Source organism: Accipiter gentilis, chromosome 26, assembly GCF_929443795.1.
Source record: "Accipiter gentilis chromosome 26, bAccGen1.1, whole genome shotgun sequence".
NCBI classification, from domain to species: Eukaryota; Metazoa; Chordata; class Aves; order Accipitriformes; family Accipitridae; genus Astur; species Astur gentilis.
Window position 1 is genome coordinate 16,883,270 of NC_064905.1, and position 27,801 is coordinate 16,911,070.

A 27,801-nucleotide genomic window follows, 5' to 3' on the forward strand; every position below is an offset into this window, starting at 1 on the left:
TTCCCTTAATTTTGGTGAAGAGAGGGCACAGGATATGGTTGAGCCATTGCATTTCTCTCTGTATAGTCACACACACAAAACCTCAGTACAGAATTTGTGCACAGTACCAACAAGAAGCAACCAGACCTACAGTTTCTACCAAGTGGGATGCAGCAAGCTTGTTCTTCTGGTTTGGCTCTCCATCGCCTCAAGCCACTATTATGACAGCTTATCAAGTCGAAAACTTAAGTTAATTAATTCAAATATATAATTGTACAGTTTAAAAAAACAAAAATGCATGTAGAATACCAAAACCACTCCCTCCCTCTGCAAAACACTCCTACGATGTGGCTTTAGACCCTCCAAGCTGCTAGCAAACCCAGACTGAAATAAGAAATAAAACAATTAACCTTAACAGAATCTATTGGTGACCCAAGATTTCATCTGGGGTGTCTAATATAAAAGCCAAAGGGGAAACGTCAGCAGGAATCATCTACTGCTTACACCATTTCAAACAATTCAGGCTCTAGAAAATACTTCCATTACAGATTTACATTAGCCTCAGAAAAGACACTAACACCAAACAAAAAAGAAAAAAAATAAATAAAAATTTGGTTTCTGCACAGAGGTTGGTCACAAGCTGCCACTGACTCCTTAAAATCTTTGGAAAAACACGCACATACACATCACTCCAACAGGGGACAGTTTGGGAAATTTCTGGTTTACTCAACATTAAATAAACGCAGCCCTTTTAAGGGGACAATAAAGCAAAAGTTAATAAAGTAATAACTTCACAGTTCCCCTCAGGCTAGAAGCAGCTCATCCTGGTATTGTTATTTGTTATTATATTTGGTTCTTTATAAGCTTCTGAAGTTCCAGGTCCTCTCCTCTCCCCAAACACAACAAACTTGTGAAGTAGGAATATACTCAAAATGTACTCAGATCAGGATGCACTTTGTGAAGAAATCTGAAGGCTGTGAGCTGGGGCCTTACACATGATAGCTGTAGAATAAGACACCAACTTCAACGCTTGGAGAATGATCCTTCAATGTTGGAAGCTGATTAAAGTTCTTATTACATGGGGGGGGATGCTTGAAATTAAAGTTAAGATGTAAAATGAATACAGCCTTAGCAAGAACGCATGTGTCACACTTTGCAAATTCTTTATCGCTACTGCTAAATCTGTGGTTAGAGAGATTTGAGATGTTAGTTTAGAGCGTAAGACTAGATATCATCAGTTAAAATGCACACTTGACAAACAGGAAGTACTACATAATAACCGAATTCTTGGTTCAGCTGCAAGTAGTATGATTCACTAAGAGAACTGCTTTGAAGTATTCAGAGTAATTCGTCAAGTAATAACTTGTTAACAAGAACATATTAACATCCAAGCACCCACCGCTAAAGCTAGGCTCCTCTGGGCACCGATGGAGCCAGATTGTTGCTTTACTTCCCTTCTAACCAACATATGGGTCAGTGTCCATCTTAACAGGCTCAACAATCCAGCATGGTCTGAAAGACCCGTTTTGCCATTATTTTCCACAGCCGCTTCAACCCACCAGCTCTACGCAGCGGCTTAGGGACCTTACCAGCTTGAAGCCAAAAATCCTCACACAACTTGCTGCCAGTATTTCGTTCCTTGTTCAGAAACATTAACTCACGCTTGCAGTACATGTTCCTCATTTCTCAGTTTGGTTCTTTTTTGTGTCTGTGTACCATCTGCCTACATCAAACAAACAATCTTTGTCTTTCTTCAAGTCTCAAGGAAACCAGTTTGAACCTCTAAGGCCTGTTATTTTGAGGGAATGTGAGCATATTTTTGGAACTCTACAATTTTGCACATGCGAGGTCTCAGTCATTATTAACATCTTTTTCACTAGTAACAACAATCTCTGCAGTCGTATTTCCTAGCTTAAGGCCTACAACTGCATTAAAAAAAAAAAGTCCAGAAGCAGTGGGTATAGCATAATGTCTTGTTTTCAAAGTAAAGTTTTCTAAGGCCTCTTTATCCAGTTCTGGCCTGTTAAAATGGACTTTCTGAAACCGTAAGAATTAGCAAGACACAGCAGAAGAATTTAAGCCTAAGTAACAGGCTGACCAAAATCGTGTGTTGGGATGAAGGGAACCATCTCACTAGGCACAACAACTCTGAACTCTGCTCGGCTCACACAAATGTATAAAGTCACACCATGTATGTTTAATACACTAGCAAAATATTTATTTTATAATGATAAAACAGAAGTGAAGGATTTCTTTTTGGTGTGCACCAGTAATTGTAGTAAAAGAATAAGGGGATTAATGGACTCTTTATACATTTCAATGACAAAAATTCATAAAGGTTAGCATCAAATTCAACTGTTCTCCATTTACAAGCATAAAACTTACCATAATACCCCCCAAACACATATATAAAGAATTATAGTTTTAAAATCTATAAAAAGTAAAAAATATACAGTCAGAAGATCTAACTCTTATTCAAATCTTTAATATAAAATTGTAAACATTTATTTACACAAAGGAAATGTGTATAACAAAATTTTGAGCACCCTTTTCAATTGAATCGTGGTTTTTGGAAGGCAGTGGATGTTGCACAGTGACACTCTCACCTTTCCCACCCAACCAAAACCGCAGTTTATAAATAAAGCCATGGGCGGCTGGCTAGGTACAGTTCAGGGGAGATACATTTTATTGCTCTGAAGCTGCAGCAAATGGAAAGCCCAAGTGCATATATAGACAGCTACACGTTAAAGGGCATAAAGGCAAAGCCCAGCCCTACCCATGCACCTATGTACATCTAAACCGTATTTTCAATTCCATTGAACTGTTTCAACTTTTTTACAGTGATACGATACCGTATTTCCAACAATCTGATTGCATTATGTGGACAGGGACCAAAACCAGAAGCGAGGGCTGTTTTTTCTATCAGGTTAAATGCTGTTTGGATCCTGTTCATGTATGAAGACCAATGGGCATTATAAGCCAGTTTGCCTAGAACCACACTTAATTTTACTTCAACAGTACCATGAAAAGGCCCTGTCAACAAATCTACACACCCTCCTGAACAAACCCTCTGGTCAAGCAGGGCAATATCCACCTTAGCTTCCAGAAACAGTGGAGGAAAGAGTACAATCTGCATTTTCCTGGACATTTAGCTAGATTGCCTTTTTGGTAGTAATAATGCAAACAGCAGATGTTCTTTTCCTCCAATTAAGAAAACACAACTGGATGGATTGTATTTTGACTTACTCGGAACAAAGACTGTGTGCAAAATCTACTGGAAAACGTAGCAGATTTCACCACAACCTAAACAGGGAAGAAAGAAAAGCTGAATCCTACTACCCTGTTATTTCTCTCAAGTGTTTGTAAGGGGGAGAAAAAACTAGTGACATTGAAGGATGTCACTTGAAATTATGAGGTCCCAAGCACCCCCAACAGGAAGGGAAGGCACACTGGTGCAAAGTTAATCCTTAAAAATAAAAATACAGCAAACACTCCTTCCCCTGCCATTGCTAGTTTATATCTATACTCTTCTAATGACACTTACCTTGGACCAGTTTTTGGTTTAACTTAACAGTAAACCAAACTCACTAGCTCTTTTCTTAGATTGCCAGCATAAGAAAAGTTAGCATCAGTTATTTGCATCTCAACTACTTATTCTAGAAAATATCAGAAGTGTCAACAACCAAAGTCACTAACACCTTCATCTTCCCATCCAAAGACAATCTTTATGTTATCTTCTCAAAAACTCTACGAGGGATTAAGTCTGCTTCAGTGGACTATTATCCACTATTCAATGGTGGGATCCACTGATCAATGCACATCTTTCACCAACAGTTCAACATGATACAATATCAAATCTGTTCAACAGAGCGTAATTCATCCACACTAGGTAAGTGTGCTGGACAAACCATGTTCCATGCATATTTGGAAAGGGTAAAAGTATTAGTGTTAAAAAGCAGTTTTTAAAAGTGCAAATTGTCTCATAAAGGAGCTGCAGATACAGTAAAATATTTTCCTTCTTTGAAATCAATGTTATCCTTCACTTCCCTTCACCCACTCTGGAAAAAACCCTTTCTTGCGCATCTCTGCAGTGCAGAAAACTCCTGAAGAAGCCAGTCTGTGTTGAAGGAAATTGCTTTTAAATCACAATGCTGGGTTCGATTAGAAAGTTTAAAGGAGTTTTCCAAAAAAGTGGATTTAAAAGGGAAGAGGTATTTGTGCATTTAAAACAAAAGCTTTCAACTTTATTTTCATTTTAAAATAAAGGTTAAGGCAAGGTGGTTTGTTGGTGGATAGGGGATTTTTTTGGTAGAAAGTAAGGACTTTGGAACACTGACTGTTCCCATTGTGGTTTTTGTCCTTTCTGGGACTGACCCCAACATATGAATAAGAGGTCTCCTTGGGCTGAGCTGAAGAACCAGCATCTGCTTCAAGGGATATTAAAGAAGTAAATCCACCAGTCTATAGAAAGATTATCAAACTCGTAACCCAGTATTAAAAAAAAAAAGAAATTGAAAAAAAAAAGTATTTAAAGGGGGAGACTTCCATATTGGAGCAACCCTGATACAAGCATTCTCCCAGGCTGCCTGTGCTATTATTGCTGGTAAGGACTTTCCACCTCTCAGCCAAATTCTTTTTTCCTCATTTTTATTCTGAAGTGACAAAGTCTTGTGCTCATTGCATCACTGCTAACTTTGGGGAATGAACTGATCTCAAAAGTTAGTTTTACTTTTTACAACAAAGAAAACTAGATGAGCTGTCATGAAGCAAAGCCTTCATTTAAATACAACTACCTTTGGAAATAAGTTATGAAGAAACAGGTGCAAAGTAAATGGCTTTACAATTCATGTTAAACCTACTATAGTTTAAAAGTTCTCCCATAAGAAATTCCCCCTTTAAACACAGCAAGGTATAAGCCAAGAACTGTGCCTCTCTACAACAGAGTGCAAACTGCAGCTTAAAAGACTACAATCTATTAAGACGACTACCTAGACTAACTGGCCAGGTTTTAATACTTTCTTTCATCTATTAACCAGCATCTAGAAATATTTACTGTGAAATATCACTTGCTTATTGAAAGTACAGGCACGTGCTTCAGCGATGGGGAAAAGAAACAATTCAAAACATTTTGCAAGCGTACTCAGGTGCATACAGCCTCTTCTCAAATAAAAAGTCACAAGTTTGATGGACAGTACTATAATAGCATGTCAAGCTATGAACAAATAATGATTGCAAGTAATAGCTGCAGGAGACTAAGCCCTAAACAAAATTTGTGCAACTATTTGCTTTTTTTTTTTTCTGCACTATTTCTGTGGAATTTATTTTAAATAATTAAAAAGATTTAATTTTAGAACACTGCAAGTGAGATTTCTGAAAGGCTGGCTAGGACACGCACAATATTTTTTGACCTGTTCGAGTGTGTGACTCCTTAGAGACACCAAGATAAAGCGCACTGTTCCTGCAGACCTGCTTGGTGCGCCATTACCATGTATCAACACTCATTGAGAAGCAGCTCTAGTCCCTTTCCCAACCATTTACCTCTAATGCCTGCAAGTCTCCTCAATGCCACAGGTTTTTTGGTCCAAGTGTTGTTTATATTTCATGAAATAATTAAAAAAGTAGAACCCCCGCCCCCAGCCCCATTTTAATGAGTTCCTAACAATTCGTCCAAATCATTCATCCACTCCTCTGAAGTCCTGTTTTTCAGCAAAGAGTCTATCAGATCTGTGTCACCAGTTAAGTTCTGAAGTCCATTATTGCCCGACTGGCCGCTGTAGGCAAAAGGCAGCTCTTGACTGGTTGTCCTCACAGGGTACCCTTGACTACAGTGCAGATTACCTCTGTTGGGCATTTGCTGATTTGGATTCTGGTTGAAAGCATTCAGATCTGGAACAGTCTGGTTCATGCCAGGCAAGACTTGCTGTGAGGGTACCTGCTGTTGTGTAGGTGGGTTTGTCCGCTGCTGCGCACCTAAAGATGACGACAACATCTGCCCAGAGACGGCAGCATTCATAGAGGTCATGGGTCTGCTGGTGCTTAGGCTTACCTGAGGCATTCCTTGGGCAAACTGTTGGTTGGCCATCTTTAGATGAGTTTGCTGCATATGGAAAGAGGAGCTGGCAGTAAATGGTCCTAAGCCACTGTTTGCTTGTGTCTGGTTGTTAATATTAGGGATACCTTGGTGTTGCCAAGATGGATTTTGAGCCCCCATAGCAGCTGGTACTCTCGCCATCTGTGGCTTAGATAAGGTTGGGTTCAGTGCACCTTTATTGTGCTGCTGAGAAATACTTGAGTTTGCTAAGGTATTCTGCCCATATCCAGCAGGAACGGCAGCACCCTGGCCCAAGCTGCCTTGTCTCTGCATCGGTGGCTGTCCATTGGCACTTTGAGTTGCATGCTGGGGAACCATCTGTGTCATGCCAGACGCCAAGTTGTATAATCCCCCTCGCTGAATGTTTTGCATATTGGTATACTGAGTCACTCCCCGATCCTGCTGACTGGAGCCCGACTGGAGTGCAGGAACAGAACTGTGTCCAGGTCCCATCTGAATCATGTTCTGGGTCTGAGGAAACATCCGTGGACTGCTGGAGCTGGACTGTCCTAAATTACTGACCCCAGGCATGGCTGAAGATGACCCTGAAATACAAAGAAATATTTTGTACTTTAAATACCTCAGTTAAACCAGAGCCAAGCCAGGCTTGTAGACACTATAATCCAGAACAGAGGTGCAGCTGCATTTGTATAAACTGACCTATGCAACCAACACAAAGACAGCAGCACGTAATTAAAGAGTGCCAATTGTTGCTCCAGTTTGCACCTCCACCTTGATCTCAAACCCAGATATGCCAATGTCCTAAAAAATCTGAATACCACTTCTAAGAGTTCAGCATCATCAATTTAAAAAAAATTAGACTTTAAAGGCAGGACTCTGATATTTCTTTGTGAACAAAGGTATACACACATACTTTGAAGTGCATGCACATTTGCTAGGCTCTTAAAAACACCATTACTGCACACACACAGACACACACATACACAGAGTCAGTTATTCCATGAATACGCTGTGTATCTCTTATTGAACTGTAGGGTTTCCAGCCCTGTGTTTTCCCAATTCCAGAAATTTCTTCTATTTTATATAACTTTCAGAAATTTTTAGTCAAGTATCTTTCAGATTTCCACAATGAAATTTTCACTATGTTACTATGCAATGCTGATAACCAAGCAAGATGATTTGCAAAAATTAGTCTTCTCAGCAAACCAAAACCAAGTCCTTTGTTCTTGTAAATTCTGAGTAAAAAAAGTTCCTTCCTGTAGAAGAAACAGCCCCCACCTAAAGCAAAAAAAAAAAAAAAAAAAGCACTGTGAAGTGAAATGCATATAATCCCCCCCCACCTTCTTACAGTCGATCAAGGGAAACCTACCTACACTAGTACCTTCTCTGCTTTCAAACCAAAAAGATGCAGATTTTTTTTCATATTTTAAGATAGCTGAGGAATATCAGCTGTCCATTATTTTTAATTCAATTTTTATTCAAATGTAATTCAAATTATACAAAATTAATTATCAACAAAGCACACCATAAAAAAAACAATGTTACTGGGAGGCAGGGGGTGGGGTGGGAAGAACCTTACTGGAACACTACAGTGAAGAGGTAGTACACATACCAGGATTTAAGATGCAAAAATTAGTTACAAATCAGCATAACAAGGGAAAAATAGTTTTAATAATACTGATGTTCATTATAGCAAAACATACTCTGTTTCTAACAGGTGTACTACTGTATTTCTGTAGAAAAGTGGCAGGAGAAAAAAAATGTTTCAGTGCAATTTCAAGAATGCTGCTGATCACAATCCTTTTGTATTGGTATCGAGTTTTTGCAGTTAAGTAACAACACCCAGTCACAGCTCTACCAGACACTGCATAGTCATGAATGCTGCATAATGAGGGTATCACATTTCTATTTGTATCTTTTCCCTTCGGTATTTATTTCTGTGGGAACATAGAGAGCAAGGAAACTAAAGTGAAGGAAATAAGCACTTTTTTGTACTCTAGGTTTATGAAAAAAGACAAGTGGCTTCTTGATGCCCTGTTAAGTGAGAATTTTTCAGGTAAGGAGATGAGTTTTTACTGTTCTCTAGTTCTTCTACATTCCTGAAGCTATTCCAGCTTAACAGTAACAACATCTTTTATTTATCAGCGTTAATAAACTGAAGACATACCAAGCTGCTTCTCCTACAAAAAAACCCATGTAGGACACCAAGATGTAATGAAGAGAATTCAAACTGCATTCCCTTCTAAACATAGCAGGTATAAGAATATCAGAGAATTTTAAACTCATCCTAGTAAATGAGCGAAATAATAGATTGCTTGTCTTTTCTATAACGAGGGCCTGTGATAGATAAAAGCAGTAAGTGATGTTAGGCTTCAGAAAAAAACCCTGAATACTAATATATGAAAGTTAAGGAGAATTTACAACCTGTAAAAGGAAATGGTAGTATAAAAAGGCCTTTAGAACAATGAAGGTACCCAAGAATTTTACACATTTCCAAAGCAATATTAAGAATCAGAAGCTTAAGTTGTCCCATTTATCTGGGACAGGGGAAGCTGTTAGTCTGCAGGTGAATCTAAGTATAGGTCTAAAAGTTTTAAGGCACAGTGGAATGGGAAGATGTTGCGATTAATTAATTAAAAGCTATCCAATCCAGGATATTTGAAGACACCTTGTTTTTTACTCCTGATATTTTTTCTGCCATTATTTCAATTGCCATGTTTACTTACCTGTGAACTGTCCAACCTGTTGCTGGTACGGATTCTGCGGTTGATCCTGATACTGGGGAGGTGGTCGAGTCAGATGCCGCTGCAGCTGTTGTTCTTGCTGCTGCCGCTGTTTCTCCTAACAAAGGTCCAATGCAAGACAGTTAGAAAACAAGTCAAGCCTCTTCCCAGGGTGACCATCTTGTATAAAAACAAGCTATCTGCATACTTTTATGCAGAGGTGGTAATTAAAGGGGCTTCTGCAGCCTTAAAAGTCACTTCAGACCTTTGTTCTCAAGGTTCAAACACAGTCAGTTTAATCTGATGAGTGACAAGACTAGGAACTCAAGAGACAACAGCATGCATTACAGGAGTTATTCCAATGCATGTCTGAAGCCTTTAAAACATTGAAAATCTGAGATGTTAGTCTTTTAACCAGAAACATAATCAACAGGCATTTTTAGCAATACTCTAAAGACACTAAACAGGTACAAAACGAGCAAATGTGAGTGTGTATTAAAAAAACCAAACATATACTTTTTTGCTCTTTACCCCTAGATCAATATATTCTAGACCTCTCTTTAGAAATTAAACTACAAGTCATAAATATCAACAATGTTACACAGAAAAGTAAAAACTGAACATGTAAATATTTTCTATCCCTTGTTTCAAAAATGAAAAAATATACATAAACCTGAATTGCTATATACCACAGGTGTTCCTAAGATTATGGAAAACTGCAGAACTAAGTTTATAACAGAAGCTATACAAGTTTTGTAATCATTGTTCAAACCCATTTTCTTAACAATGCACCAATCAACTGAAACAAACCCTACTAATGATTCAAAATAACCTTGCCTCTTTAAAAGCACATTCAAGCCGTACCTACTTTATGATAAAACCATCTGCAAAATAAAACAAGCAAATTTTCTATTAGAAAACTTTTGGGGAAAATGAAACTTAAAGCCTTGAGGGGAATGTCAAGAGTGTATGTACATGCATTCATAGTACACTCAAGACAGCATAAACAGCCAACAGGCTGCTTTTACAATATGAAACCTATCAGGCATAGTATTTCTGGCTCTTCTTCCACAGACATCTTCAACCAGACTGAAATTCTGAGATAACTAACTAGTGATACAATGCACAACTACCTACTTATCTGAAAAGTTACACAGAGCACAGAAGGGGACAGAAATTCCCTTCCAAGAGTACTGGGCTAAAGACACAAGCAATAAGCTTTTAAAGAAGAGACTAGTGCAATGTAACAAATAGACAGATACACATCACTACCATCCTTTTGAAATGTCTACAACTAAGAAGCTGTTGAGACATGCAGAGGAATGAAGAGGGCAGGCTGCCTGACAGAAAGGACCCGCTGCTTGCAGGACCAGTCAAACCTGAAAGAGGCTGACCACAGAAGCCAAGAAGAGATGCCATAGTTCTGAGAGAAACCAAGAGCTGCAGAACCTGGCTCAGAAAAAAAACACCAAAAAACAGAATACCAAATGCAAATACAGCTTTAGAGTGGCAGGGAATGGCACTGAAGCTACCTGAAACTATAATTCTCTTGCAAAATAGAGATCAACTGATTCAGAAATCTTTTTGTAAAACTACATCCAGCATCATGTGTATCAAAAGAAATAAATATCAAATTAGAATGCTAATAAGATGTAGCTTGACTGGGCAGCACAAGGCCAAGAAACATTGCAAATGCAGTATCTAAGTCTGTTCAGCTCCGAAGCAAAGCTGCTCCTTATTTGGGACCAGTGTCCCAGTACCACTATACAAAGACACAAGTTGAAGTCAGTTACCATAACCAGGACAGGAATAAAATATTTTCATAATACTTGTTTACTACAGCAACACATGCAGGCTAAGCAGAAGCAAATAGGAAGGAAAAAGAAATTTTTCAACACTGTGTTTGAGATACGCTACTCATCACCCTGTTAATACACCACCCCACTGTTCAGAGAGGTCTGACACCTCTTAGGTCCATTACTTAGCTAAGGAAACCCACTGAGCCACTAGCTTTAAGGGCTCTAATAGAGCTCTACTAATCGTCATTCACCAGCATGCGAAAGTACAAGCAGGATGCCAACACCGACTATTTCCTTTCTCACCACCTTCTTTCAAAGAGTACCTGTTTGTTAACATCTTGGGAGAGTAATGATTAGTAATTTTTGACATTTGATATTAACACACAAGTCATCAAAACCTGAATGATTTACTAAAAAGTATTATATTTATTTATATTCAAATAGAAAATACGATTTTATTGATGATTTGGGCATTCTTTGTCCTTCAGTCTTTGACCGTATATATTTCCACCACGATATTCCCTTAGCCCAAACTGTATTTTTAGCCAAATATCAAAAATGTACCTTTACCAACATTCATACAATTTTTCTTTAAAACATTGCCCACCACATTCTTATGTTTTATCTACACTGGGTCAAGATCTGAAGGGGCTTTTCTGTCACCTCAATCTAGTCCTCAATTTTAACAGAAGTCTCCAGGGGATCAAAAAAGCCATTCCATCCACTACGACTTGGCACAGCCACAGCTCCACAAAACTCCAGATTCTACTACACCCTTCCCCTCCAAATGGGATTCCACATGTTTTCAGTTCAGAGGAGACTGTATTATTTCCTTTGTTCTCAAATAAAGGTTCTGATGGACAGTTGCTGCAATAAGTTAAGGTGTTGTCGCCCCTCCCCCCCAACCATTACCTGACCTTCTCTCACCACCTCTATTTTCCAAACTATCATTACAGCAAAAATCCTATCTACCAGGATAACAACTCCCAATTTTAAAGTTGGGAACACTGAGATTTATCGGCTTCTAACAGTGCTGGAAATTAAGGAAATTATACATTCCCAACTGTTATTAGTTGAAGGACTCCAGAGCATTGAAGTTTTTATTTTTTTAACATTTTTTTAATTTTCAGGGATAGATGCATTTCACATTTTTTTCCATTAAACCACTGGCTTTCTTTTTTTTTCCCCCGTTATCCCCAAAGACAACAGTTCCTGTGGCTCTTCCCTCCCCCCATCATCTTCGACGACAAAACTTTTCAGCAGTCCAGATCATTACACTTTTTCCAGAAGATCTGAATACCAGGTTCTCCCTAGTCCTCCCAATATTTCTTTGAAAATTCACCTTCCTGTTCCTCCACACACCAGATATTGATAATTTCTATGTACAGTGCTGATGCCTGGAACATGCCTGCATGGACTTTTAAAAACGCAGAAAAGCACTGATTACAGGAATAAGGCCCTTTGGGCTGATTCCCAGCTGAAAGACTTACAAAAGGTTTAAAGCTTAAAAATGTTTACACAAGGAGCCTGTTTCCCTGAGAGGGGCTAAAGCAGCTTTCTGCAGTCTGATGGACAGCAGAGTTGAATTCTTTTGGCAGGATAAGATGTAAGTTGTATACAGATGTCTAATTATTTTCCCCAAATAAACAAGGGAAAGATGTTTTAAAATTTGAAACATAAACTGCGGTGGATCTCACAGGGAAGAAAGGCAGAAAGCACAATGAGCTTAGAGTCCCTTGCTCATTTCTCCCATTTTTAAAGCTCTACAGAACACACCAACAGTATCCCAACCTTATCTTTTCTTTTTGCTCTGATTCCATTTGCCTGCCTTCTTTCACTGGTATGACATATACTCTCCATGTAGGTATTGTCTTGTATTTTCACATTACTCAATTCTACCTATTTCATTCTTTTCAGTCACCACAGTGCCTTGTAACAACAGAAAAAGTAAGTCTCAGCAATCAAGTGCTATGTGTTTGGGTTACTTTTATGGAAACATAAACCAGCGATTATACTTATGATACCAAAGCACCTTGCAGTTTACATCCTCTATTTTGTAATGCGGTAACTGTTCAACAAAATCTTCAATGCTGATTCATCCACCAAAGCAAATCCGTGCAAAGAAAAGACGACTGCTGGCCCCTCTTACCTGCTCAGCCAGAAGGTGTTGCTGTCTCTGCTCCATTAGGAATTGCTGCTTCTGTTGCTCCATGAGCAAGTGCTTCTGTTGCTGCTCTCTCTGCTTCTGCTGGTCCATCAGCATTTGGTGTTGCTTCATCACTGCTGCTTGCTGCTGATTGCTGAGATAAGGTGGGTTGCTGTGGTTACCTGCCATGGAGACATTGGGCGCCTGGGCACCCACACCAGGGCCCGGGACAGAAACAGGAACGCGAGGAACGTTAGGAGAAGGGGTTTGATCCTGCAAAATATACAAAAAGTAACATGAGTCACAAAAAGAGGTTAGCCCTCCAGAATTTAGAAACTGTATGCAGTTACACAGATGAGGAAAGGCACTTTCATGGTGATGACCACAATTTGTATTATTTTTAATCATTTTACAGGATAGGATAAGGAAGAGAGGCTTTATAAACAAAGGCTACACAGGGAAGGGAATCAAAACACAGAAGAACAGAAATTACCAATTATTGCTTATTTGTACATTTATACTATTTAATAAAAATTAGATCAGTTCCTTGTATTTTGCCATCTTTATGCAATAGCTCCTTCACTTGTAAAGCTTATACCAGAAAAGGCCAAGTGTGATACAGTTTCCAGTTCAGCTAATCAAAGACAGCTAAAACCCCATCTATAAAGTGCCAGACAAAGAAACGACAGTTCAGAGTTAAGGTCAGAAGCTCCACAACATTTAGGAATAGAAGCTTTAGCTTCAATCTCAAAGTACTTCCAAAAGTCCAGCTCAAACAGGTGAGTGAGTATAGCTCTGTGTGCTTCTGCTCAGCCAGAGGAACAGTGCCAGTTACAGCTTCAGTTTACTTTGGTAGCAGCTTTTCAAACAGTACATTTTAAATTTTCATTATACAAAGCATTTATTTAAATCTTGCCTCTTCTGTCAACACTTAGTTCAGCAAGTGTTTATGCCTCCCCTCCTAAAGCTGCTTTTTTTTTTAGTATGAGAGTATTTACTACTTGCAGGGGAAGGCAGCTATCACTGATCACAATGAGTCTTAACATATTTTTCCAGCAATCCAACCATCACCATATTCCACAGAGAAAAATACTATTACAGATAAGCCTGTTATTAATTTTTCATAAGTCTGCTTTTTTCAGAGACTGGAACTTGGGATAAGCAAAAATAACATGGAAAGTTTATCATTCAAGATCTGACACTGTCCTCTTTGTACCAGCAAATCCATTTGAAATTTGACAATTTTTATCATTTTTAACCACAGTTCAGCCTCATCTCTAATTATGCAAACAAATATTACTTTCAAGTTTAGAAGTCAGCTAATGGGTTCGGCTGTTGGTTCTCAGTCTCTGCAGTTTCATAAGAAATTATGAGCCAAATATAGGTAATGCTGTGCTAAGTTGTTCTATATGCAAGCTTTTGAGAAGTCCTCCAGAAGCATTCATCAGTATTTCTGTTAATTCAGTGCAAGTGTGGCAGTGTAAGGTACAAGGTCACCCTCATGTTCTTTAGTGCAGGGGAGATGTGACATACACAATTATCTCCACCCTTCCCCTTCTTCCATCAAAATGTCATTAGATTGTTACTTCTGCTAGCTTTTAAAGAGATCTTTTTTTGTGTGTGTGCCTTATGAAGCACACATTTATCTCAGATTTTTATTTGTACATCAGTGTGGTCTTTATCATAGACTAACCAGATCTTTTTCACAGGTTTTTTTTATTATTTTGATTTGTTGAGGGAACTTATTACTGGAGTTGGATCTCCAACAGCTTTTGCTAGAGGAACCTTAATCCTTATAACAAAGACCCTTTTTTCTCAACAAGCCCTCTAGTATGTGCACTGCAGGCACACGTTACAGAATCCCAATGAGTCCATACCCCATCTACTACATAAATTTTCACCTGCAGCATACCTGTAGCATCAGTTATACATAAGGCAAAGAAGCACCACCTGCAATTTTCCTTTACAGGAAAACCTGAAGTATATTGCTTCAAGCAGACAAATATTACTATTACTCATTCTTAAAAATATATTTCTCTCCTCTCCCATGTTTTCCCAATCCCCCGAGACTTAACCAATAACAAATTCTTAGATTTGAAAAGCCCCAAGGAACACCCAAGAAATCAGGAATGCAGCCCCCACTTCCATCTCTCTTCAAAAAAGAAGCAACTGAAGGCATGTCTTTTTATAGTAAGCCAACTATGACACAAGCAGGGACTAAAAAGAAGGTAAAGAAATCAAAGCTTCTTTGAGAACACTGTTTAACACTACAGTTTTACATGAGTTATTTTAGGCAAAAGTTTACAAAGCATCTATTTATCTTTTTAAGTAGAAGCTTCTATGAAGCGTGACATAATTTGTTGCCCACAAAGTATATTAAGCTGGAAATCACACATTACCACATGACCTAGAACTCAGTATTAAAAACTGCCTGCAGTGGAAAACAGAGTTCTTGATTCTTGTCTCAGCTTATTGCATATTATCATTTTCTTCTTTGAAATCATGTGGCAACTGTTTTGAAACAATACCAAGTAATCTCTACTTTAGCCTTACCTTACCAACACCTTCATGCAAAACCTTAGATCTGCTACTGAACAAAGGTAACAAAACCCAGAACATTCACCTGACTGTGTGGTAGCCGATAGGCAATGTTTCCAGACTTGGGTTTCAACAGGATCATCCCATTTTGGTCATCACTCACGTGAGACAGCGGTGGCTGCTGGCGCTGTTGTATGTATGCCAACATGGGAGTCTTGTTCTGACCAGGTACTGTAACCCCCTGTTCACATTCTGCTTTGTAATGGGAAAGAGGTTTGGTGTTCCCATAGTCTAGCATAGAGCCTTGACTGTTCACAGGGTTCTGGTTCAAGCTGTTTTGCTGATGACCCAAAATGTTCACATGGTAATTGCCTCCCGCTCTCGGTGAGCTTTTATTTCCCATGTTAGGCATCATGAGTTTCTGATTGTTGAAGTCCGGCTGGTAAACTGATGGGCTGGTGGGATTCTCCATGGGGTATGGGACAGCCAGTGGACTATGAGAAGGCCCAGACTGTTGCCACGTAGACATCTGATTTGTTTGGTGGACTTGGGAAGCTTGCTGCTGGTTCTGCAACATCTGGTCTCTCTTCTGCTTGGCAGCAATCTGCTGAAGTTGATGAGCAGAAGACATTTCTTTGGCACTTCCTGCACCCTTCCCAGGTAACAACACATTGGGGAGAGGCCTCTGGACGTTCTGAGAGTGGTTTGATGCCTGCATCATGGGCTGATTAGGATTTTCAGTCATTGACTGACTGGAAGGCTGAAACATAGCCTGAGAACTACCAACCGCTGGAGAAGCGGCACTTACAGGTACAGATGCAGCACCAATAAATGCTGGACCTGATGAAGTGGATCTCACCTGGGGAGATCCCATCTGTTCCTGTTCAAAGGGTGCTGGGGAAAACTCAGTCTTTATGTTAATATCTTGTGGCAAAGGAGTCTGTGCAGCTGAATTTGAAGAATCGGCATCTTTTTTCTCTTCAAAGTCTTCATTGAAGAGATCCTTCATGTCTTCATCAGGCACTGATCTATTAAGCTCCTCAATAAGTTCCTTCCATTCTTGCTCATTAAGATTAAGATCAGGCATCAAGTTATTCTGAGATATAGAACCCCCTGCTCCAGCAATCATACATGGAAGATCATCTACGGGCTCCTGCTTCAGCTCTTTGTTCAAACTCAGAGGAAATGAGTCATCAGCATCACCACCTCCATTCATTTGCAGGCCGGAATCTGGAAGACACTTCTTGCTGATGCCATCTAGCCCCATCGGATGTTTTCCATTAAGTTGTAAGGTATCTCCGCTGCCAGATTTCTTGTCAAGATGATGGAGTGGTGAGACAGGGGGCATTCCATTGGAAGAACCACTCACTCCACCAAGACCATCATCACGACGCAGTTTCTTGGACACAGAAAATACATCACCATAGCCATTCTGCTGGTCTCCATTCTGAGGGGAAGCAGCACTATCAAGCTTTCTTTTCACAGTCTCATGGAGCTGCTGAAAAAAAAAAAAGAGGCAGGCTTTAGTTATTTAGTTTTATGCTTCATAGATTAGGATTTTTATTTCTTACCAGAACATTGTCTACCTCTGACTAAAACATTTTAGGAAAAAAAGGTTAAAAAGAATGGTTACATCTTTGCTTTGATAAGATTTGTTTTACAAGTCATTACATGAGATGACCTCCTTACTACAGTTTCTTAGGGTAAACTTTAAAAAACATGTACTGTATCAAACAGAGCCCCCTCCTTCAAACAAAACCAAAAGCTGCCAGGTACTTTAACAACAAAAAGTTGAGAAATGGCTGTGAACTGGAATATATTACGCTTTTTCCTATTCAAAATGAAAAAACGTTGAAGAACGTTAAGATTCAAATTTTAGATGAGACAAAACCCCTGTATTTTATTTGGCCCATGTACACATGGTATAATTGTTCTGTAAGACTGCTTTATAAAGCAGTCTCACATTTAAATATTTAGAGAAAAAGAGGACCATTTCTCTTGTAATTATAATTTTTGGAGAAGAGCTGTGTATATAAGTTTTGTACACAATCACATTTTTGGCACTAAAGCAAAACCAGCTTGTCACTAAGGGACCACTGTTTCACTCTTATATAAAAGGCAATTCAGAGTTCAGTCAATTCTATCACAACAGAGTAAGTTTATTCCTCCCCTCCTTTCTCCTAGAGTATTTGCCAGCTGCTCCTCTTTGCACTATGACCATCAGAGTCCCAACCAGCTCAACAGTTGGCTTCTCGTAGCTAGTGAATGCACGTATTCTTTTTCTTGTAGTGCCACCTAGAAGCAACCAGAGGGTACAGCAACAGTTTTACAACCAGAGTTTGAGCGCCTTTGTTCAACTTCTCTTTCCTGGCAGCATTCTTTCAAATAGTTCTTTCCATAGACCTCAAAAACATCTGAAAACAGAACTCCTGCACACATCAAAGATGACTGTAAACTTTTCTTTCCCTTAGGTGCATTCTGTAAAAAAACTTGGTGTAGTGTTCCAGCACAAACAAAGCACAACGCAGACAAACCTGTAGGGCAGAGACGCTGCTGGAACAGAGCAGTGCGCTTACAGAGGGAGAGCTCCCATCAGCTCCCCTGACCTGTATGAGATGCCTTCGTACATCACAGCAGGACGCATGAGGAGAATCCCCACAAAAAGCCACCCATCTGAAGCATGGTGTACTGAACAACAGCTCTCTCAGATGGCAGGAAAGCAGCTCATTAAACAAACCTCAAGACAAGTATGCTTTTTTTAATATTCCTTGCAGTCTCCACAACGCAGTCCACTAACCCTTGGGGAAAACTGTCTCATCCAAGAACAAACAGGGGAAACCTCAAGATCTCAGTACTCAAGCAAGAGGTGGTATGTAGAGCCAGCATAAATTATCAGAAGAATTTTACAGCACTTGCCTGGGCAACAGCATTCTTTGATTTAAAGACAAAAGAACTGGTTCACAGTTAATTGTTGTAATTTTTTTTAAACAGTCAACAGTTAGCTGATCTTTGGAAAAAAACCTATTTGTTTAATGCTTGCATAGGTAGTAGCAAATTCTTATTTTTATCTAAGGGATTGGCTGCAGCTTCCCAGGAGACTACGATCTTCTAGATGGATCATGGAAATAGCAGCAGAGTAGCAAGATCAGCAGAAGACCTAGTAGGATCAGGTGAGGTGTACATTTGGAGAGGAGGCTGGAACTTGAATTCTCTTAATTTGAACATCAGGTCTACAGCTTGGAGTAGCAGGTCTAGAGTGAATTTTTCAAACACCGACTTGAAAGAATAATGGAAATTTACTTTTTTGTAAAAAGGCAAAGTAACAGAAAGCAAGGAAGCCTCAACTCAATCACAACATTTGGCTTTCAGCAAGTTTCCCATTGTTTACTTAATACTCCAACTGGGAAAACTGAAGCTTAAGGTGGATGAGTAACTTGCCCAAGGTCATATGATGAGTCAATCACTCAAAGTTTGGGAATGGATGCTCCTTAATTCTAAATCATTAGGGAACAACACGCTCCCTGAAAACTGACATATAAGTAGTAACTTAGTTTTGTACACTGAAAGTATTCTTCTCACAGTTGAAGCAAATTTCTATATTAAAATAGAATATATGCCCATTGGGGTCACTGCTGTAATTGTAATTCCCATAAACAACTCAAGGCAACTAGGATTTTGGTAGCATTATAGCTATAATTGCACACAGCTTTTCACAGGCTGCAAAACCCACCTGGGTTGCTGGACAAATATTCCAGAAGTTAATCTGCCCTAAGGTCTTTGCTACTGTACTACACCATTTGCAATATATGCAGCTAACTAGTCTAAGGTTAAATCATCCACGCTTATAAACTACACTTACTGTAGTCTAGAAAAAGATACAGAGTCCTAATATCCGTCACAGGCTCTCTCCATCAATAAAAACACATAGAAGTTTTCATATCTATATGGGTTTTAAGTCATAACGCTCAGATATCTGATTCTTGGTGTTATCTTGACTTTAGCTGCTCTACACAGTCCTCCTTTCACCTAGAACTATATTCCCGTGTCAAAAAAGTTTAAATAAAAAATAATAAATTCACTAATGATGTAAAATTTGGGAGTGACTGCTTCCAGCCTTGCTCCACCCCAGCTAAATCTAAGATTATTTGAAATATAGCCTACCTGTACACGACAGCCAATAGACACGTAGGAATGAAGAAAATCAGCTTATCTTCTATCCCTATCAGAAAAGATTGAGCCCAGTTTGTAACCAGGACACTTAACTTCTGAGTTTTAGAAGCTATTCACCAACTGCACTTGCATCCTAGTTCACTTTTCACGTTAAAAAGAATCAAAAAGGTACTTGGATATTGTGGCAGTAAGTCTACACTGAGATTTATGCTACTGTAGTTAGCTATCTACAATACAGCCCGCTAACCAGCTTAAAACTAACCTAGTAACAGTGTTCCACTTTCTACCTCCTTTCTTCTCAAGAAAAGACAGCGCTATAAAAATTTGTGGGAGCCAAAAGTTACAGGTTCCTTCTCCTCTGCCGTTAGAAATATATCCTGATACCTTCCATTTACTCATGTTTAACTTTGAGTAACAGAACCTGAAATCCTCACATGAAATAGTCATATAACTACTCTGCAAATAATGCAACTTTCTCTTGTGAAATTCCTTTCTTATATGCATTTCATACATACTATCTCAGCTCTTGATTTCCTAACAGAAAAATAAATTAAATTTGGTTCTTCCCCAATTTGTCTGTGTCTATTCAAATAACCTGGTTTTGGGGGAAAAAAATAACAAGGAGCATGTGAGATACAAGTCAGACTGCACACTATCTACATATCAAGCTGGTCCAACAGAGTCCCCAAGGCAAGAAAAACCTGTTCTCTTCTACCAAAACAAAACAAAAACAAAACGAAAAAAAAAAAAAAAAAAAAGAAAAAAGGAAAGAAACACTGACAAAGTAAAGCACAGCTTGCTACTCACTAAGAAAATCCCTTTAGCTTTAATTTTATTGTCCACTATCATTCTGTAAGTCACAGTGGCCCTCTGGTATGCTGTCCATGGTTTCCTTACCAGAATCAATCAATTTCATCCGTAACATGAGCTGATCCTTTCCATTGTCACAAAAACAGGTACAGAAATGCATTCCCATTTTCTCAGCCTATTCCACTTCCCAGCAAATGATGAACCTCCAAGATCTCTGCTATTTAGCTTTGCCTACAAGTATTACTCCAAAAGCATTTATGCAAAGTATTTAAACCAATATATGAAGGGATGTAAGCAGGCCTCAATCCTTTGGCCCGAAACGGGACATACAGTTTCTTAAAGAGCCACTGAAGGGCCATGGGCTGCACCTCCTCCACATCACATCGTCAGAGCTGCATTTTATTCACATGAGCAAAACAGACAGTCCTCAACATGGTCATAAATACACTTACTTGGCAGGAGCACACATGCAAGTCAGGCCGTAACTGTGGATTCCTCATGCGAGGAACACAAACTGATAAAACCCAGGTGTCATCCATCACAACAAAAGGGGTGTTCAACACAAGCAGCCCCTGATCATATAATTCACAGTACATATACGCTATACTTGACTAAGACACGGGACCACAATGCCAGAGATGGATGCATGTCCTGTCAAGTGACAAGGCTTCCATCAGCAAATGGACACCACACACATCATTTTGATGAGCTATATTCAATCTCTGCCTCACACCCACCAGGTTTACCACAATGATGCTCAGCCGTATTGTGGTCTTACTGCAGGGGCAGGTTGGAAGACTTCATAAAAGCCATCCACAAACTAGCACAGAAGCCCAACAAGAAGAAACTGTAAAAGCTTTAAAATTTCATCTATAGCTTTTCTGTTAGCACTGGCGAAGTTCAAAATGTCAGCCCAGCGCAGTGCACTCTTACTGCCTTGGTGGGGAAGGGGCACGAATCACTGATCAAAACAGTGGCACAAAGTTGTTCTGGTTTTTGGTGGGTGTTTTTGTTTGTTTGGTTGGATTTTTTACAGAGAAAAAGATTATTCCAGGAATCAAAACATCAGTGTGAAACACTCAATACCTAAAACTAGTTTTAGATAATAATCTGAAACCAGGGACATTAAGGCATTAGAACTTAACAAGCATGACAGTTTAGTTCACATTGTTCACTTGAAACCAAGAAATCCTTCATAATGCAGAATTTTTAAACTGAAGACAGTCAACTAAACTACTTCAGTAAAAATCCAGTAATTTGTTATACTTTGGAGTCCTGTAACTGAAGGCAGTAAATATATATATATATATAAAAGAAAAATAGAAACTCCATGCAAGTTTCATTTTTTCTGAAAAAACACCTACTGAACATTGTAGAAACAAAACTTTTTTAAAAAGAGGGTTTTATACTGCGCCTTTTAGGCTCCACATAATGTTCTTGTTTAGGTTTTTAAAGCATCTGTACAGAGATTAAAATATACTTACAGGATTCAATAGAGCTTCAATTTCTTTGTATTTTATTTGGAATAAGTTTACCATTTCAGTCTCAGAATTAAGTTATGTCTACAAGGATTTTTCCTTAAATACCAGCAAAAGAAACATAATGCTGGTCATTTTCAAAGAAGAAATGCTGTATTACTCTAGAAACATAATAAAAATCTAGTTCCAATATGCCTCCTAGCTAGATACCAGCATTCTCACCTAGAAGGGGAAACCAAAATATGATTTGTCCATTTTTCTGCCATGGAAGTGGTGGCACTGCAGAGCAGATAAGCTCCCATGAACCAGAGCTTACAGTAGGTCCTCTATGGACACAGATTCTCCTCTCCTGCCTGGCCAAGGACAGGAGCAACAAAGATGACAACCTCTTAAGCTGGAACAACGATGCAAATATCAGAAATTGTGGTGTATGAGTTTTGGATAGAAAACGTAACATTTTGACTACACAACGCACTAAGAACTCTCCATTTACTGTGCATCCATCTACAGCTTCCAAAGTTGCACTCCTCCACAAGGAAAGCATTTTATTACCCAATGTGTTCCTGCATTCCACTGTGTTGTCAGAACCAAACTGCTGGACTAATTTTAATTTTGACTTTTACTTTAATTCCAGAAGACTTTTGTATTTGGGTGACTGCCTGCTGGAGTGAAGAAGGGCTGTGGATATGCACATCTATAAATATCCCAAGCCTGCATTAGTCACAAGGGGCAGCTTCTGCTACAGGAATTGTTCTGCTCAATCAAAAAAACTGCTGTGCCTTCAGCTGCAATGCCGGATCCTCCACCTCACTTGAACTTAAAACAGCAGCAGCAGATCAGTCACTCCCAGATCCTTACAATTTCGGAAGCATCACTGCATATCTAACTAATCTAGTAAGGGAAATGTTTCAAACATACAACAATACCTCACATAGAATTAAAAGGAGACAAAGAAAAACCTGTCTGAGTTGTTGGGCAACAAACTATCAGACTTGTCAGCAAAAACAAACAATGGTGGCAAGACTACACTGCACTATAGTTATGTATAAATAACGTGGAAATAATTTGCTATTTTTGTGGTAAAACATAATTTCACAATTCAACACCCCTACACCACAGCTTAAAGAAAAATGAGGTCTTCTGAATTGTTAGTGTACCAGCCTGAGCTTCGTTAATGGAATACAATTAACGCTTGTCAGTACAATCCAGGCAATCTATTCCCTTTAATTTATTACTTTAGGTCTTTCAACCAAGAAACATCGCATTGCTGTCCTTATACTTAAATTTCTTTTTAAGCTTTTTACTCGGTGCTTTTGCTTAAATTAGAACTCACCTATTATTAACGTAAAAACTTCTATCACTCCCAAATAAATACTGGCCTGCTCTTCAGCTTTAACACAAAGCATTCCCAAAACAAGCCACCGACTAGACCTTCTCTGCCCATTCCAGAAATGCTGTTTGTGGTTTTGTGGCAGCCCTAGACAAAGCAAGCCATCTACGCAACAACTGCTCTCAGGTGCAGAAAAAAAAACAGTGAGAAACAGGGAGCAGGTCTCCTGCCAAGAGACCACATCACAAAACAAGGAGTGGAGATGAAAATCCCGATCTTGCCATTCTCCTCATTCACATGTCAATGAAACACTTTCTGTTCAGCTCAGTGATACACTACATTATAGTCTATCAGAGAAATACAAGGAAGCCTACCTTTTTACTGCTAAGAATTGAAACAGCGTTATTAGAATGAACTTCCTCAAATCAGAACCTAGCAAAGAGGAAAAAATGTTCTAGGGGACAAGACCTGTCTCTTCCCAACTTCCCTGTTCCTCAAAAATATAAGATTAACACAACAGACAATACGTTATCCAAACATTAAGCATCTTCTACTTTGAACATAGTCTTAACAATATCATCTTAAATAACAGAAATGTGAAGTAAACTTCAACATTTGAATTTCCCATTAAATATTGGTCTCATTTTTTAAAAAAAATAGGAAGCTAATAAGTTTTTCATCTTTCTCCTCAAATGCAGGACAGGCCTACATGGTGCACAAATCATCCAAGGTATTTCTGTATCAATACTGCATTCTCTTGGCTTCTGTGGCTCAAATTTTAGAGCCTCTTATTAAGAAAACAAAGGAAGAATCTACCCCTTACCTCTGCTTGTAAGCAAGATCCATCCAACTTCAGGATCTAAAACAGAGGAAAGACTAATGGAAGAGAAAATACCTGATTTTGGCCATATGAAAAATCATACAAGATGGTAAGAAGGAAGTGGCGGTGCTACACTGTTCCCCATGACCACTCTGAATTTGCAGAAGATGCTCTGAAGTAAGCATCTGGGAGCACACACATTGTCCACTGTCCACACTTGTGGCAGTGCAGCTTCACATCCTTCTACTACAAGCCCTCTGATGCTAGATCACAAATCTTTTACCTTTACATGAGTTGCTTTCTCTTTCAAGGATCGAAATAAACACTTCATTAACTTCAACACAAAGTACCAGTTTCCAAGAGAAGACCCATATGCAGCTTCATGGAAAACTCTGGACTGTAACAGCAGTGATAGCTGATATAATGCATGTTTCACTGATCTACCGCATTCTTTTGAAAGGAATGTGTCCAAGATACTTTAAAACAAGATAATTTTGGTGTTCGTCCAAACTTTATTCGATATTGTAAACCAAACCCACGTCCTTCCCGTACAAAGCACATGCTTGGTCTTGATAACAACTAAATGATTGCTAGAGGTAAAATACCAACCTACAGAGGTACCTTTTACACCAAAGGAATGAAACTAGCAGCAGAGGGTTTTTTGTTGTTGTTTTTCAAAACTTGAATTACTAAGCAAACCAACTTTATACCCTAGTAACGAGGTGATGAATCAGCAACTACAATTAAGCTTACAGTCATGTACCCTAGGAAGGAAACAGCAGGCCAGCACGAGGAAGAGTCATTCATACACTAAAACCCTCTTCTGTTGTGTAAATTGGCCACTGGCAGCAGCTTCCTGTACAAGAAGGGCTTCCCCAGATGTGCAGTGTATTTCAGAACCTCACTGCTGTTGAGAGCCCTCATTATAATGGATGCTAATTAGATCAAATCCACATCCAAAGCAATTTAAAAGAAACAACACCAATGAATTAAAGACGTCTTTCTTTTAGAAGATCAATATGAAGACGTGTGGTGGCAGTTTAAGCAACAGGATTTGACATGCTAAAGAGCTCTATGTGTAACAAAAATACACATTATTAATGGATAGAGCCCCATGTGCAAAAAGCCTTAGAGCCCAGACAGGAAATAAATAGAAAACCCACCAAGTATTTAGATAATAAAATAGGAGTTTGAGTCATTTTTATTCTGACACAAGTCTACATTCAAAATCAGCCTACTTAAACAACAGCTACCTGGAAAGTTTTACAGAATGCCTGTCAGGAATGTACCAGGTTTCCTCTCTTCCTCAAGTACCCTTATTTAACAACCACCTGAAGTGCTCTGTGTCACAAGTATCTTCGTCTTCAGAAAAAGTCAGTATGTCCTAGATTCTTATGTATATATATTAGCAAAAATAGAAACAATTCAGCTGAACAACATTTTCAGTTCATCTTGTAAACACTACAAACCGCACACATGCTGCCTAGCGCTAGTTACATTAAAGCTGCCATCACTGTGCCCCACGTTTCACTATTTCACATCGTGTCTGGTCATATACAAGTACGCAGTAATTTCTATCATGATTCCATTTTAAAAACTGTAACTAAACGAGGTCCGAGACAGCAAAGAATCACACCACCCTCGCTTCCAACCTGATCAAGCACACGTACCATCTTAAAAATAAGATTTGATCTGTATGTTAACCTGGAAACGTTTCAGGTTAATCCAGTGTCCCCTTTTAAAGACATTCAGAACAGTACTGTATCATTTTCATGCAGGCCACCATTTAGAGACACCTGGTTTTAAGGAAGACGGGTATTAAGACAGGCAACCTTTAAGAGGTTATCCTACTAACCTACATTACTGACACATTAGTACACAGCAGTATATTTAAAGGGCTCAGAATAAGTTAAGCAGTAGCTATCTTGATATACAAACCGGGCTGCATGAATATATCCTGACAACCAGAAATGCTAGAGAAGCCAGAGAAACATTAAGATTTTGAGCTAAGCCAGTTTTTAATGGGTGGAGTGGGATTCCCATAGTGTTCACACCCACTAGAGCGAGTGGCAAATAAGCAGCTGCCTTTCCACTGAAATTCTTTCCAATATGCACCAGAATTAATAGACACATTTTTTGTCTTAAGAATTCCCCCGCAGTAACAAGCATATCCTTATCAAGTGACTCCACTAAACCCTGACAGCCTAAATTCAAGACGTAAGCAAGCGAACAAAAAATCCAAAGCCACGGCAGTACCAATGCTCCTCTGACAGCTTCTGCAGGGACATTTTAGGTGAATTACCCAGAAACGCGATTCCCAGGACGCTTCTCTGAACGACCGTAACCACGGCAGGCAGCCACCCCCTACTCCTACCTCAACAGGCAGCAGTTCTTACGGACTCTCTCGGCGCACAGAGGTGACAAGGCAGACGATCGAGCAGCCCTCACCAGCTGCGAAGCTGTAACAGAGCCGACACCAGCGCTCCGCAGAGCAGCACCGACCTCAGCCCTCCCACCACAAGCCATCGCACCAGCCGCGGGAGCTCCTTCTCCTTCCTCCCTCCCTTCCCTCCGCCGCCAGCTCCAGAGGAGAGGTCACGGTGCCAGCCGGGCACGACCACGCCGACCGCCGGCTCCCTCCCACGGCCCCCGACCGGGAACGGGCCGGCCCCTTACCGCGATCAACGTGCTGCTGCGGCCGTGCTGCTCGCCGCTCGCCGTCTCGGCGTCCAGGCCGTTGGCTCCGGTCCTGTCGGCGCTTCCCGCGACGGCGGCGGCCGGCGGAGGGGGCGCGGGCGGCGGCGGCGCCGGGGGCGGCTGCCGGTGCTTGCCGGCCCGCTTGGCCTTGGCCTGCAGGCAGCGCTGGTGCAGGGCGAAGGTTTGCTGGCGCTCCAGCTCCAGGCGCTCCGGGGAGACGGCCTGGTAGCGGGACTCGCAGGCGCTGTGGTGCCGCCGGCAGAGCTCGATGCGCCGGCGGAGCCGCTCCATCACCGCGCTGTGCCGCGGCACCACGAACTCCGCCATGGGGCAGGGGGGCAGCACCATGGACCGGAGAGCGAGGGGGGCGGCCGCCGCCGTTCACCGGTTCCTCACACCGGCCCCCACCATGGCGGGGACTCCCCCCCGCCTCGGGCCTTCCCCGGCCTCCGCCGCTCCTCCACCACCACCACCCCCCTCCCCGCGGGCTTTACCTAGGCGCCCCGCCGGGCTCGCCCCCCGCCCCGGTTCCTCCCCTCCCCGGCCCGGCGCCCGCTCCGCTCCCCCCCGCCCCACTTCCTCCTTCTCCCCCGAGGCCGGTGCCGCTTCGCTTCCCCCCCCCCTTCCCTCCGCCGCCTCCTACCCTCAGCCCTGCCCGGCGGCCGCTGCCCACCCCCCCCGGGGCCCGGCCGGAGCCCGCTCCGCTCCCCCCCCCCGGCGCGGCGCGGCCCGGCGGCCGCCGCTCTCAGGCACGGGCCGGCCCGAACCCCCGACTCCCCATTGTTATCCGCGCCGCCGCCATCTTGAAATTGTTTTTCCCCTCAAGAGCCGAGTTGAGAATAAATAGGCGGAGCTTCCTGGGTGGTGGGCTACGTCACGTCGCGTAGCGCGTCACGAGCCGTGAGGGACGTCCCTCCGAGCCAATAGGAAGGCGCGGAAGCGCGAATGCAGCCGCAGAGGCGTGGGCGGGCAGGGCGGCTCTCCGGAGGCGGCCTCCGGCGCGTTTAAAAGGCTCGGGCGAAGAGGGGGCGGGGCGGCGGCGGCGCAGCCATTCAGGCGCGCCGGGAGGCGGAGCCAGAGGTGATTGACAGGGAGGGGTGGGCAGCGGCGGGAGCCGGGGCGCTGGAGCAGAGCCCGCCCCGCCCCACCTGCCGGCAGCAAGGCCCGGCGCCCTCAGCCGCGGGCCGACCCCGCAAACCGGGCTCTTTTGGGTCAAAACGCGAGCTTACCTAGCAGCTGGCGGTGGAGTCCTGTGGCAA

General features: G+C 41.1%; 1 protein-coding gene across 2 annotated transcripts; it reads right to left on the reverse strand.

Moving 5' to 3' along the window:
- Positions 1-2,448: 2,448 nt before the first annotated feature.
- On the reverse strand, positions 2,449-27,081 carry MAML1 (mastermind like transcriptional coactivator 1). Of its 2 annotated transcripts, none has more exons than XM_049829483.1 (5): positions 26,522-27,081; positions 15,323-16,732; positions 12,703-12,972; positions 8,758-8,872; positions 2,449-6,615 (listed from the first exon to the last, which is right to left on the reverse strand). In XM_049829483.1, exons 1-5 carry the CDS (start codon positions 26,888-26,890, stop codon positions 5,624-5,626), a joined length of 3,156 nt encoding a protein of 1,051 aa, XP_049685440.1. In that variant the 5' UTR covers positions 26,891-27,081; the 3' UTR covers positions 2,449-5,623. The 2 variants fall into 2 exon arrangements, with proteins under 2 accessions (XP_049685440.1, XP_049685439.1); XM_049829482.1 differs by having other exon boundaries at positions 15,323-16,735.
- Positions 27,082-27,801: the final 720 nt, after the last annotated feature.

Bases quoted from the DNA above. Each gene is read 5' to 3' on its own strand.
- MAML1 (XM_049829482.1), bottom strand. From the start codon at position 26,890: ATGGTGCTGCCCCCCTGCCCCATGGCGGAGTTCGTGGTGCCGCGGCAC. The intron at 8,873-12,702 runs GTAAGAGGGGCC...GACCTTTGTTAG, and splicing joins AACACCTTCTGGCTGAGCAG to GAGAAACAGCGGCAGCAGCA. The intron at 6,616-8,757 runs GTAAGTAAACAT...TTTGTATTTCAG, and splicing joins ACAGGTTGGACAGTTCACAG to GGTCATCTTCAGCCATGCCT.